Source organism: Nilaparvata lugens, chromosome 1, assembly GCF_014356525.2.
Source record: "Nilaparvata lugens isolate BPH chromosome 1, ASM1435652v1, whole genome shotgun sequence".
Classification (NCBI taxonomy): domain Eukaryota; kingdom Metazoa; phylum Arthropoda; class Insecta; order Hemiptera; family Delphacidae; genus Nilaparvata; species Nilaparvata lugens.
The window spans coordinates 60,286,607-60,299,660 of NC_052504.1; the positions used below are offsets into that span (position 1 = coordinate 60,286,607).

The 13,054-nt window shown below is 33.9% G+C and overlaps 2 protein-coding genes across 2 annotated transcripts in view; both read right to left on the reverse strand.

The window, feature by feature from the left end:
- Positions 1–3,304, reverse strand: part of LOC111055646 (BLOC-1-related complex subunit 5) — a 5,087-nt gene extending 1,783 nt beyond the window's left edge. The window contains exons 1-2 of the mRNA XM_039438480.1: positions 3,058–3,304; positions 849–1,037 (exon numbers count right to left, since the gene is read on the reverse strand). Of these exons, the coding sequence (XP_039294414.1) occupies positions 849–1,028 (180 nt within the window). The 5' untranslated portion in view covers positions 1,029–1,037; positions 3,058–3,304. The remainder of the gene's footprint in view (positions 1–848; positions 1,038–3,057) is intronic.
- A 4,045-nt stretch (positions 3,305–7,349) lies between these two features.
- Positions 7,350–11,772, reverse strand: LOC120353711. The gene is made up of 2 exons (XM_039438495.1): positions 10,063–11,772; positions 7,350–7,747 (listed from the first exon to the last, which is right to left on the reverse strand). Exons 1-2 carry the CDS (start codon positions 11,501–11,503, stop codon positions 7,719–7,721), a joined length of 1,470 nt encoding a protein of 489 aa, XP_039294429.1. The 5' UTR covers positions 11,504–11,772; the 3' UTR covers positions 7,350–7,718.
- Between the last annotated feature and the right edge of the window lie 1,282 nt (positions 11,773–13,054).

Consider the following 13,054-nt stretch of genomic DNA (forward strand, 5'->3'; position numbering starts at 1 on the left):
GACTAGTAGCAAAAAACTTTCAAGATCTTTGCAATATTAAATTAAATTATAGTAGGATATTCATGAATTTGCACTATATGGACAGACGGTCAAAAGAACTGAATCTTCAATTTGCTTTCTGCGTTATCGTCTTTGCTCATAAAAATTGGACACTAATTCATATTAATAGAAGCAGACTTTATCCGTTTTATCTCAAGAAACCTTAGCACCTCAGAACAATGCTTCAATTACTGTGTTATAGTCACAGAATATGTATACTGTGTTATAGTTTCAGATTTTGCTACTTGGTTGTATTAGGCTTACTACTTTTTGTTCAGAAGCGAAGGCGATGCAACTAATATACATAATAAAAAAAACAACGTCATGGGTGGCGGACCGCCGAAAGATCTCTTTGTCACAGCTAGTGAATACATTAATTTACCGTATTGAAGAATTCGACTGCTAGTGTCGTTCTATCTATTCAATTACAAAAAAGTGGAATGAAACAACTTGTCTCAACCACTTATCCACCACCGGAAGAGATTACATCTGCCTCTGGATTCACACTTTGAAATAATCAGTAAATTTGCAAATCAGAATATTTCCTAGGCGTGTGAGTGGATAAAATTTTCATACCGTCTAAAGTTTTACGATACTGTTTCAAAGTTTAGACCCCCTTTTTTCTAATAATTTAGCTGCGAACATGTTCAAGAGACAAATTTGACGGGAAAACATATAACTATAATATGCGTATTGTAGAGCATTAATTAATTGCTCTTCTCTTCACTACAGATAATATCCAAGAACTGTACCAGAGTATAAATTTCAGAAACACTTGAGTGAAATAAAATTAATTACATACAGCATACCTCTCGCATTTTCTGGGCGATAATATTCTGTTCTTCAGATACTAAATTGGCATTGAAGTTCAGGTAGCCTTGGTAAGATACACAAAGTCGGTACAACGCAGTCTGATCCAGCCTTTCAAGAACTTCTGGATCTCTCACATCTGTCAGATTCAAAGTACCACGCATAATCGGAAGGAACATTGGAACACTCTGAAAAAGGTTATCAAGGTAAATTATTTTGTATTTTGATTAGTTGCTCTTAATGTTGGGTATTTTTTTAATGAAACTTATGAGCAGTAAAAAAGTTGTAAGAATAGAAAAATAAATACTATAGTTCTCTATAATCAGTTGTTATTATTATTGAAAGATTATAGAAATGAATACTATAATTTCCTATAACCATTTATTACTCTGTGCATATTGTGAAAATACTCTTTCAACCTCATCACCCAACTTCAGTTTTCCTCATGTTACTCTGAAAAATTTAGGTTTTAAAGTGATTTAAATTGGGTTTCACATTTAGAAACCATGTGTCAAGAATTTGGAGGTAATTTCCCTGAAACACTCCGTGCAAATTTTCCATTATTCAAAACAGTAGTAAAAGTTTTCTTTCTGATCGAATCTCCATTTTTCATAGGCGTCTTCTGTGAGCTCTATCAAGGCACGTACCGCTTTTCATCTCACAACTTCAACAGACTAAAATCTTTTTCTCATCGATGCAGTTTTGACCAAATTTAAGTGCCTTAGTAAATTACAAGAGCTTCTTGAAAATAGCGATAAATTGTAAAATGGCAGACACAAATTGTTCGTTTTTTACTTATGATCCTAAAACTGAGCGCTAATCACTGAAATGAAGGGCTCTACTTCACCAAGAGCTAAGAGATGGAGTGATTCAAATCAAAGATAATTGTTTTTTTCTTTACATGGAATTATGCACCTTCACTGAGCTTCAGAAGGTTGAACTATTAATCGACTCCAAGAAGAAATTGTCTAAACGTTTCTATCCGAGTTCAATATTCCAGTGTTCAACAATCCGCCTTAATCGCATGACTTTGCACCTAATGATGTTTCCCAAGTTCAAATCTGATAGACAAGATCAGGATTTTAATCCATTAAGACTGTTAAACAGGCTTTTGGAAATTTTTTACTATAGAGAGGTCCATGTTATAATGGCAATGGAGAAAGATAGATGAACAGCGTTGCCGATTCTCTGCCTTGCCGCTGTTGCCGATTCTCTGACTTGCCGCATTGGCAAGGCAGAGAATCAGCAGCGCTTTTTTATCTTAGAAGGCAGTCTTCTATAGAATATAGCTGTAATCGGTGTATGAAGTATTAATTCATTTCTGTTCAATATGATCAATATTTTATTGATTTGATAATGCATTTTCATAATATTGAGATTAAATATTTTTTATTAATTATATTTCTACATTGTTAAAAAACAATCTGGAAATTATGCGGAGGTAGAAGAGGATAGCACTATATGCTTTGTCGAATGATAGACAAGGATAGAAACACCAATGCTAATCAAATAATGCCATTATAACGTATACTTCACTATAGTGAAATCATCCAAGAAAATTTTATTTGGAAACTATAAAATTGCTTCAATGAATTAAATTTTTACAATATTATTGTAATAAATTAAAATACTGTAATTTTTTATTATTTTTACTTTTTGAGAATGAGCGCATAAAGTTAAAATTTGTGAAATGTCTTTTCAGAATTGAAATGAGAGAAAAATTCATTCATGAAATTTTCAGCATAGCCTACATTATTCAAGGTGAATTATTTTTAATGACAAACAATTTCCCAAAAAACCAACTTGAGTTACTTTAAAACTGGAATATTCTTGAAATAGATCACCAAAAAGATGTTTACCTTTAGGCGCTCATGTCTCAAGATTTTTACCTTTAAGCATTCATAATTATCTCAAAACATAAAACATGGAAAAAGTTCTTAATTTATTTTATTTTGGTAATGCGAATAGGAAAACTCTGAAAAATGTCATTAGTAAAAAGTTTCCAAAAACATGATGCACAACCTCACAGAAACAGAGGAGATTTTGCACTGAGCGTTGAAGGGATTGAGGAGGGGTTATATTGTAGGTGATGATGACAAAACATGTACAAATTCAAAATAAAAAATTATGCAACAATAATCTCGTTATTTTACAGCCATAACTCATACTGGAATCTTACAGAATAATAGAAAATGAAGAAATCGTCACCTGCAATCGAAGAATGTCAGGGTCTTTTTCCGCAGTCTCATCTGGGAGAGCTGGCTTAACAACTACTATATTGTGAGCTGTGCTTATGGGAGCTTTTGATGATGAGCTCTGTTTCTTCAAAAAGTTTCTTTTTGAACTATCTGGGGAAGATATCAGACCACTTGCTGTCCCCAATGATTTTCCTCTAGTGAGATGACTCGTTTGTTTTGAGGATAATTTTGGAGAATCTGAAAATTAAAACATAATAATATTGATACGGTACTGATTAACTATGTCATTTACCTATAATGGAGGTAATACAACCTTAGTAAAAACAAACAACTCAACCCATTTTCTAATTTACAGTTATTTCGTCAAGTTGAAATGAATTCAATTTTAGATAAAGATTCGAAACATGGTGCAATCTGGTCCCATAAAAGTGGAATCAGCATGCATTCGAATACGAATACCAAGAATAGGTACTATTAGGTGCTCTAGGGATTTAAATTTGAAGCAGTTTCATCTACTTTCAAAATTCCACGAATTCAAATGTAATGGACTGCACTTGATGTATAGTGATCAGAAACTAGAACACAATGAATGTTTACAGATAAATAAATTAGAAACTTATTTATGTTTAAAGAAACCTGAAAAATGAATGAACAAAATGAATAAATTAAAGTTGAAATAAAAATCTACGGAATAAGAACCTTCAAGACAGATTTATAACTGTTAATGTAAAAATCCATTTTGTTCTAAATCCAAAAAGAACTAAGTTGATTATAGACTCCAGAGCAATGTGAATAATGAGATGGAAATCGTTGAGAGAGAAATTGAACTACAGAAATAAATAGTTTAAATCCGTAATACTAACTTTATGAAGTAACGAGACCTGCCTATGTTGGACATGAATTAGGTTCATGCATAGATAATATAGCTTCATCTATTCATAGGGATAGAATTATTTCTGTAAAAGTTGAACCGATGGTAGTCTCGGATCATTTTGCCATCATTTTCCATGCTATGTTGGATCTGGATTCTAAAGAAACTTATGATTTTAATTACAAGTTTCAGAGTTCTTGGAAAATTATAAGGCCATTGACGTATTCAAATATTCCTTTATTCGAATCGCTGATTAGTATGATTAATTGGATTGAGATATATTCTATTGATTCTTTGGAGGATAAATTTATGTTTTTCAATAGAAAATTTTCAACTGCTGTTGAGCTATGCTTTCCTGTTAAGAATGTCATGTGCAAGAAAAAAGCTGCTCCTACCTGTAAATGTTATAATGATGATATGAGACAATTAAAAAATGACTGTTTGCTTATGTATGAGTTATTCAGACAATCAGGTTTGGTTCATTACAAGGATAAGTATAATTTATTAAGAAACATATTCAAGAAGACTGTGAGGGAAGCCAAATTCAATTACAATAATTGTAATCGTGTGCTGTCAGCTAAAAATAAACCCAAAGAATTGTGGTCTATTGTAAAAGAGAATCTGAACAAGAACAATTTAAAAGACAGTAATCAAAATGGTTGCCTGACAGCAGGTGGTTTTAATGATTTCTTTATTGAAAGTGTTGGTAATATTGTTCAAAGAGAACCTTCTTATTATCTTGACATTCACAAACAAGATAATCCTGTATTAAATTCTTTCTCTTTTCCATGTATTACTGTTGAGCAGATGTATAATTATTCCTCATTATCTCTCAGTAATAGTGCTTGTCTTGATGATTACTATTTAAATTCATGTTGTATGAAATTGGCTGCACCATTTGTTTGTGAGGTGTTGTGTTACCTTTTTAATATTTGTATTAAGGATGGTGTATTTCCTAAATGTTTGAAATTAATTAAAGTTATTCCTTTGTTGAAAAAGGGTTCATCTCTGGATTACAACAATTATAGGCCTGTTTCCATTAGTCTATAATTTCAAAGATATTTGAGATGGTACTCTATAAGCAAATCATACGCTATTTTGAAAGTAATTCACTGTTGACAAATAGTCAATTTGGATATAGATCTAAAATAGGTACTCATCATGCTATATCTGAATTCATGAAAAACTGTATTAACTGGCTGGATGGTAAGAAGAAAATTTCTAGTAGTTTTTATGACATGTCAAAGGCTTTTGACACCATATCTCATGAGATTTTGGTAAAAAAATCCAGTTTTATGGGTTTGATGATGTGTCTATTAAGCTTATGATTTCCTATTTAAGTGATAGATTTCAGGCTTCTTTTTATAAGGGTTCTCTTTCTCATTTTTTGAAGGTTCAGACAGGTGTACCCCAGGGTTCCACACTTGGACCTATACTCTTCATTATTTATACTAATGACTTGCCAGCTGCTATAAGTAATGGAGATATTAAGGGTTTTATGTTTGCTGATGATCTGGCAGTCCAGATTAAGTGTGGAAAGATTTTTACCAATTCGAATGTATTGGGGCAGATTAATGCGACTATTGAGGACTGGACAGCTGCTAACTTTCTTTGTCTCAATAAAGATAAGACCCAGTTGTTAGATTATTACTTTGGTTGTAAGACAGATATTAGTTACGTCAAATTTCTTGGCATCACATTGCAGAGTAATGTGAAATGGGAAAATCATATTTTTTACTGGGTAAGAAAATATCCAGAGGCATTTTTATGTTATGTAGATTAAGAAATATTGTTAGCATTGATGTGTTGGTAGCTGTATATTATGCTTACATTCAGTCACACCTGTTGTATGGTATTTTGGCATGGGGGAGAGATACCAATATGAGGAAACTTTTTGTTGTACAAAAAAGGGCCTTAAGGATCATTTTTTGTAAAGTTGATAGTAGAGCACATTGTCGACCTCTGTTTAAAAAACAAAATATTATGACTGTTTATGCTTTGTATGTGTTTCAATGTCTGATGTACACCAGAAAAAAATCTATCCATCTTACCCATAAAAAGTAATATTCACAATCATTTTACAAGACAACAAGAAGCACTTAGATTATCACAGTGCAATTACCATTTATTTTTGAAAAGTTTTGTTGAATTTAGAAAGAGGTTATTTAATAAACTGCCTGCTCATATTGAAGAATGTCATATTAATAGTTTTAAGGTTTCTGTTAAAAAGATTCTAATTGACTGCTGTCCATATGGTTATGAGGATTTCTGGTGATGTCTTTGTATTTTCTTAACTGTGATTATAACTGTTTTAAAAATGTTTCTTATATTCTATAGAATTTGCTGATCTTTGTGTTATTTTTGTATATATTAAGATGTGACTGTGATGACTATTGACGTTTATTATTATAATTCAGAATTTTTTATTGAATTGTTGACTATGTCTTGCATTTTTGTTTAAGTGTTCTGACAATAAAAGGATCTTGAAATTCTTACCCAGGATGCAAAGGGATGGTTTTTGACAGATCGGCTGAAACTTAATGAGGACAAATCCTATGGAATTCTGATTTGGGGACATGCTTTAACTGCGATCAGATGTGTAGCTGCTTCAAAAAAGGCAATCAGGATTTTCACCTTCGCCTTGAACACTGTAGGCCACTCTTTAGAAAACTGCTCATTACATATTATGTAAAAAACAAAGTAGACAGACTGAAGGAAAAGAGCAATCAGCATGTTCACCAGACTCGATGAGCAGGGAATTAAGATAAACCCCGTAGCAGATTGACTGGGACTTGGAAAAATCTTTAACATAGCAGCACTTGAATTGTTTAATCAGCTCCCCAAGTCTGTAAAGGACGCTGAAAAAATAATGTTCAGACGGATACAAAGGACAAAGGAGCAACTGATGAAATGACCAAACTATTCGCTGACAGAACTGGAGGATGAGTATTTATTCTCCAATGAAGTCCATGGCCTCACTAGGAGGCACCCTAAGTATTCGTTGGCACATTCTGTCTGGTCATCCCAGCCAACGTCAAAGGATTCAAGTATCTCCCTTAAGAGTAACTAAAATTCTTGGAAAACCTACTTCTCATGAGTACGTGAACTATAATTAAATAAATATTAGGGTGATGCCTGCACGCTGAGAAATGTGTCCAGTGCCTCGAAACGCGCACTCGCGAGCAAAACAAGTTATAAAAATACTACGGTAACAGTGAGGAGAGTGAACCATAAGATTACAGAGGATGAAAACCTTAGAAGAGATGCGAATTATTGTTCTACTGTATGAGCAATAATTTTAATAATAATAAAGATGAGATCTGCTGAATTCTAATGCGACTGATTAAAAACTGTTTTCTTTCAAATTCCAAGCATGACAGTAAAAAAGGTTAGCAAAGGTTTTACTATGTTATGTTGGATAGAATGAAAATTAATTCAATAATCAATACAATATTCATAATCTTGAATCAAGTTCTTTTCTATTACTAGTCCTTATCATCTATTCAACATAATCATCAAAGTACCTTGGCCTTCTTATTTCTCTACCTGACCTAGAAATGGTCCTTCCACCATTATTCCTGTTTCCTATTACCATATCATTTCCCCTTTCACGAACATCATTACCTTGGTTCCTTATTGCCAAATCATTTTCCCTATCAGCCAGTCTATCTTGTCTATCATTTCTTACATCATTTTCCCCTGCCAAGTGTTCATACTCTCCTAAATTGAAACCAGTCATAGAATGCTTTACAGCAAATGGATAAGTGCCAGAACCTCTATGAATGTGGCGGGTATTTCTCCTAACTACATTTCCATTTTCCAATTTGATATTATATGAGCGAGGGTGTTTGTGTTCACCTACAACTTGGGCATGTACTAGTTTATTTTGCTTATCTGGAATAAAAACATTTTCCAATGCTCCATAACTCCTACCCTTCCTAGCACTCTTGTCAAAATAAAATTTTTGCTTGTCTTGTCTATCCTGCAACTTATTTTTTATTTCCTCACCTGACATTTGCAATTTATTGGGGGCAAAGTAGGGCAGCAACCCATTGAGCTTCCGTTTAAACAAAATTTCAGCTGGAGAAGGTAAGCTTTCTGATATTGGTGTATTGCGATACTCCAAGAGAGCCAAATATGGATCCTTATTATTAACACTACTCTTACGCAACATTTTCTTAACTGTTTGTATATGTCGTTCCACCATTCCATTGGATTGTGGGTAGTGTGGACTGGACAATTCATGATCAAAGCCCCATTTCGATTGAAAGTCTTTAAATTGCCTACTAGAATACTGTGGACCTCCATCAGAATATAGTATTTTTGGAATGCCATACCTAGCAAAAAATGACTTTAAACCTATGATAGTAGTTTCACTTGACAAATCCGTTAATTTGAAAAAATCTACAAACTTACTAAAGTAGTCAATTATCAGCAAAAAATTATTATTCTGAAAATGAAACAAATCTGTGCCCACAACTTGAAATGGAACACTGGGTATTTCTTTAGGAATGAGTGGTTCTTTCCTATTGCTCACTTGAAATTGCAGACATGTGTCACAGTTAGAAATCAAATCTTCAATTTGTTTAGACATACCTGGCCAATATAAACATTCTCTGGCACGAGCTTTACATTTATTGATTCCCAAATGGTTGTAATGGATTCTTTCAAGCATATCCTTTCTCAATGATCTAGGTACAACAACACAATTGTCTTTAAACAGAAGACCGTCATGGAGAAACAAACTATCTTTTAAGCTGTAATAAACTTTTAAACAATGTGAGGTGTTTTCTTTGGAAGGCCAACCATTAGTTACATATTCTGTAAGTGTTTGTAATTCTTCATCAAGCAGGGTTTCCTGTTGGAATAGCTGATATTTTTTATCTGTCATAGGTAACTGAATAATTGTGGAGATATGACATTCAATTTCACTGTCAAATGAGTGTTCTTCCACTTCATCAAGAAAGTTCCTACTCAATGCATCAGCAATGTACAGTTCCTTACCTGGCTTGTAATTGACACTTAAATTATATGGCTGAATACGAATTATCATTCTTTGTAATCTAGCAGGACACTTATACAATGGTTTTTTAAAAATATATTGAAGTGGCTTATGGTCACTTTCAACAGATACATCTGATTTTCCATAAATATACTGGTGAAACCTTTCAGTGGCAAAAACTATGGCATATGTTTCTTTTTCAATCTGACTATAATTTTTCTGAGCATCATTCAATGCCTTTGATGCATATGCACACGGCAAATTATCTTGCATTAGGACAGCAGCTACTCCATCCTTTGAACTATCTACTGAAAGAACAATTGGCTTATTAACATCATAATACCGCAAAACTGGCTTTTTAGACAAAGCTGATTTGATATCATTGAAACTTCTATCATGTTCTGGCAACCAACACCAATGACTATCTTTTTTCAGCAATTTCCGCAATTCAGAAGTGAAAGAACTGAGATTTGGAATAAATTTTGACACATAAGTTACCATACCTAAAAATGTTTGAAGCTGCTTTACGTTAGTTGGTGGTTTCATTTCAACAATAGCTTTTAGTTTATCTTCATCAGGTTCTATTCCCTTATCTGTGAATTTATGACCAAGATATATTACTTCATTGATGCAGAACTTACATTTACTCAAGTTAAATCTAACATTTGCCTTACTTGCTACTTCTAACACTCTGCCAAGAGTTTCAATATGTTGTTCCATTGTATCTGACCATATAACTAAATCATCAACGTAAATACCTACATTATCAATGTGACCAAAAATTTCAGAAAAACATCTATTAAATACTTCTGGTGCAGAACACAACCCATATGGTAATTTCAAATAGCAATACCTTCCATATGGTGTATTAAATGTTGTGTATTTAGAGCTATCATCAGTCAATTTTACTTGATAGAAAGCTGAGCTTGCATCTAATGTGCTGAAGATTTTTGCTCCATTCATTTTTGCACTAATTTCATCAAAAGTTGGCATTTTGTAGTGCTCTCGTAAAATACAAGTATTTAAATGCTGTGGATCAATACAAAGTCTTAACCCATTAGGCTTTTTAACTATGACAAGGGAACTCACAAATTCTGTTGGTTCATGTACTTTTTTAATTACATTAGCATTTTCCAACTTATCTAATTCTTGTTTTAATTGATCCATGTAAACAAATGGAACTTTCCTTGGACCTTCAATTTTACCTACAGCACCCGGTTTCAGCTGTATCTTATATTCAAAATTATTAATGGTATTGTATTCACTTGAAAAAACGTCAATGTACTTACTAACTACTTCGTTGCATTTTTCATTACTGATGTTTTGGACTAACCCTACTTGCTTATGTAGATTGTATTTATCAATAGTGACCCACCCTAGTACAATTGGTGTGTTTTTATTACAGTTTGCAACTTCAAATTCAATATTACATTTACCAACGTTTGGAATGTGACAATCTAGGTTACATTTACCGACAACATGTATAGCTGAACCATTGAAATTAGTCAAGGAAGAAGTTGATGCAATTAATTTGACTGGCAAATTTAGCGATTGGAATACACACAAGGGCATGACATTGACGTCAGCACCAGTATCCAATTTTGCACTCAATTGAGAATCGTTTACAGAAAAATCAATATGCCATCTATTGTGATTGATTCCACGATTTGATACAACACCCAAAAATTTATCATTCTCATTTGTTACTAACCTCACATTACCATTATCGTTAATCTTTGTGTTCTTAACATTATCATCTTCATGATTTACCAATCTTACAGTATTACTTTGAAAACCTACCTTGCAGCACTTACCAAAATGGTTTAGTTTATTGCATTTATAACAAGTTTTACCATAAGCTGGACAATTTCTCACGGTATGATCCAATCCACATCTTGTACAGTTTATTATTCTTCTCTGATCCTTACTTGGATGGTTAGGCTGGTTACCCTGTCCATACGTTGATTTTGAATATGTTCGATTTTGAGCTGGTTGTTGTTGTTGAAAAGTCTTTTTCACCACATTAACTCCCTCCACTGTTGTAGAATTCTGTAAAGTATTCAGCTGTTGAGCTGACAACTCAAACAATTTACAAATTTTTACTGCTTTTTCCAAGTTCAAATTCTCCTCCTTTAGTAGTCTCTCTTTTAAGTTCACATTGTTGATGCCACTGATAACGCGATCTTTGATTAAACTGTCCTTGAGTGATCCAAAATTACAACTTGAACTTAGTTTTTTGAGCTCAAGTAAAAACTCATCAAAACTTTCGCCATCATGTTGATTACGACTGAAAAATATGTGGCGATCCACACTTTCGTTTGATTTCGGAAGGCAGTAGTCCTCCAATTTCTGTAGAATCAATTTCCAATCACCATTTTCTTTGACCGTCAGTCCCAAAGTATCAAGTCGTTCCTGTGCCTCAGGCCCCAAACAATGCAGTAGAACAGCCACCTGAACTTCTTCTGATTTTGAAGTTACTCCTGCCGCCGTAGAATAAATGAGATATTGCTTTTTCCATTTCACAAAATTGTTAGACAAGCTTCCTTCGAACGACAAAGGATGTGGCGGTTTCAAATTCTCCATCGTGTATGGTAGTAACTTACGTGATATTGATATTATTTAACTTTACACTGCCGCAGCGCCATGTAATAACTGTTTGTATTATAAATAAAACTTCATTTTAGCACAATAACATTTATTAATTTCTTCTTGAACATGACAACATTATTGAGACAACCTTCTTCTAGCCGACCACATTTCTGTCTAACCTCTCTAGTCTATTTCGATAATCGATCTCTGGACTATATCGATAGGTCGATTCTTAATGTATAATCGATACACAACATATTTATGACAACCACCACTACAGCTGATTCAACAGCTGTCAATACGAACGGCAATTTTTCATTTCAATCAACGATTTTTATATGCCGGTAGGCATATTGTGTGAATAGAATAAAAATATCCAACTGATATCCATATTACAAGAAAGGAAATGAATTATTATTATCGTATCCATTAACAGGCTGGAAAGGCGGCAAAATTCAAAATGAGACCGCTTATCGCTTGAACAGTACGGTAGCACAGAAATGAAGCAATAGAGACCACTGGCCTATTTTCACAAATGATATAGCCTAATTTTATCAATCACAAATACCTTGCTCGAGGTTTCTCAAAACGCAGTTTTTTAACAAATATTTACTTTATTAATATTGTAAGTCCAAATTTCAGTGAAAAGACCAAGAGACTCTATTCCACGTCTGGCCACCTGTCACATCTGAAGAATTTATCATAATAAGACCTATTATTCCTTTGGCGAATTTTGCTTTGATATTGATTAAAACTAATTTTGATTTGAATATTATTAAATTTTTAATTGGTGAGTTTTTGAATATTACCAACCTGAATGTTGATGATATCATGTGAGGTGTTATCTACTATGAATCCCCTTATCCCCAATTAGTTACGGTAATCAAAATTAGATCACTTGGCTCTTTTAGCTGTGAGGTTGTATTATAACAGATGTTGCTGGTTGGCTTACCCCCCGGGAACTGCGGTGCGGGTGCGTCGTCGGTGCATTTGGATGAGGCCCATCACTCAGCATGGACGTGAACGTTTCCGTGACTATCTCAACCAAAGACCTTAAAGATATATCTTTATCTTTAAGATATGCATCTTTAAGGTCTTTGATCTCAACGACCTTGTTGACTGGAACCAGCTTCTGGTTCACCATAACGACGCTGAATCAAATTTTTCTACATTCTTTGAGAACTTTCTGACTGGCTTTGCAATCTGTTTCCCTCAAAAAAATATTGTGCCTGGAAGGTCAAGTAAGCGTAGTTCACCATGGATTGCGGACGAGCTGCGTAACCTGCATGACCTGGTGCTTATAGCCTATGAGAAAGTGCTGGCTAATGGTATTCTTTCACAGATTAGAGACTGTGATGACAATGGAGTGCTCCAGGGCTCTGTCCCGAGCCCTCTGCTTTTTCTGATTGCAGAGAATGATGTTGCATGTGTGGATGACAGAATGACTGTCTGCTATGCTGATATTCTATGACATGGGCTGCAGTGCTGAGGAGCTGAGGACAGCTATGCTTGAGACCAGGGTGTTTGCAACAAACTTGTTCTCCT

What these genes read in the sequence shown, in the direction of transcription:
- LOC120353711 (XM_039438495.1), bottom strand. Translation starts at nt 11,503, where the DNA reads ATGGAGAATTTGAAACCGCCACATCCTTTGTCGTTCGAAGGAAGCTTG. An exon ending in TCAATTAAAACAAGAATTAG is followed by an intron (nt 7,748 to 10,062) that starts ATAAGTTGGAAA and finishes CGCTCATATAAT; the next exon opens with ATCAAATTGGAAAATGGAAA.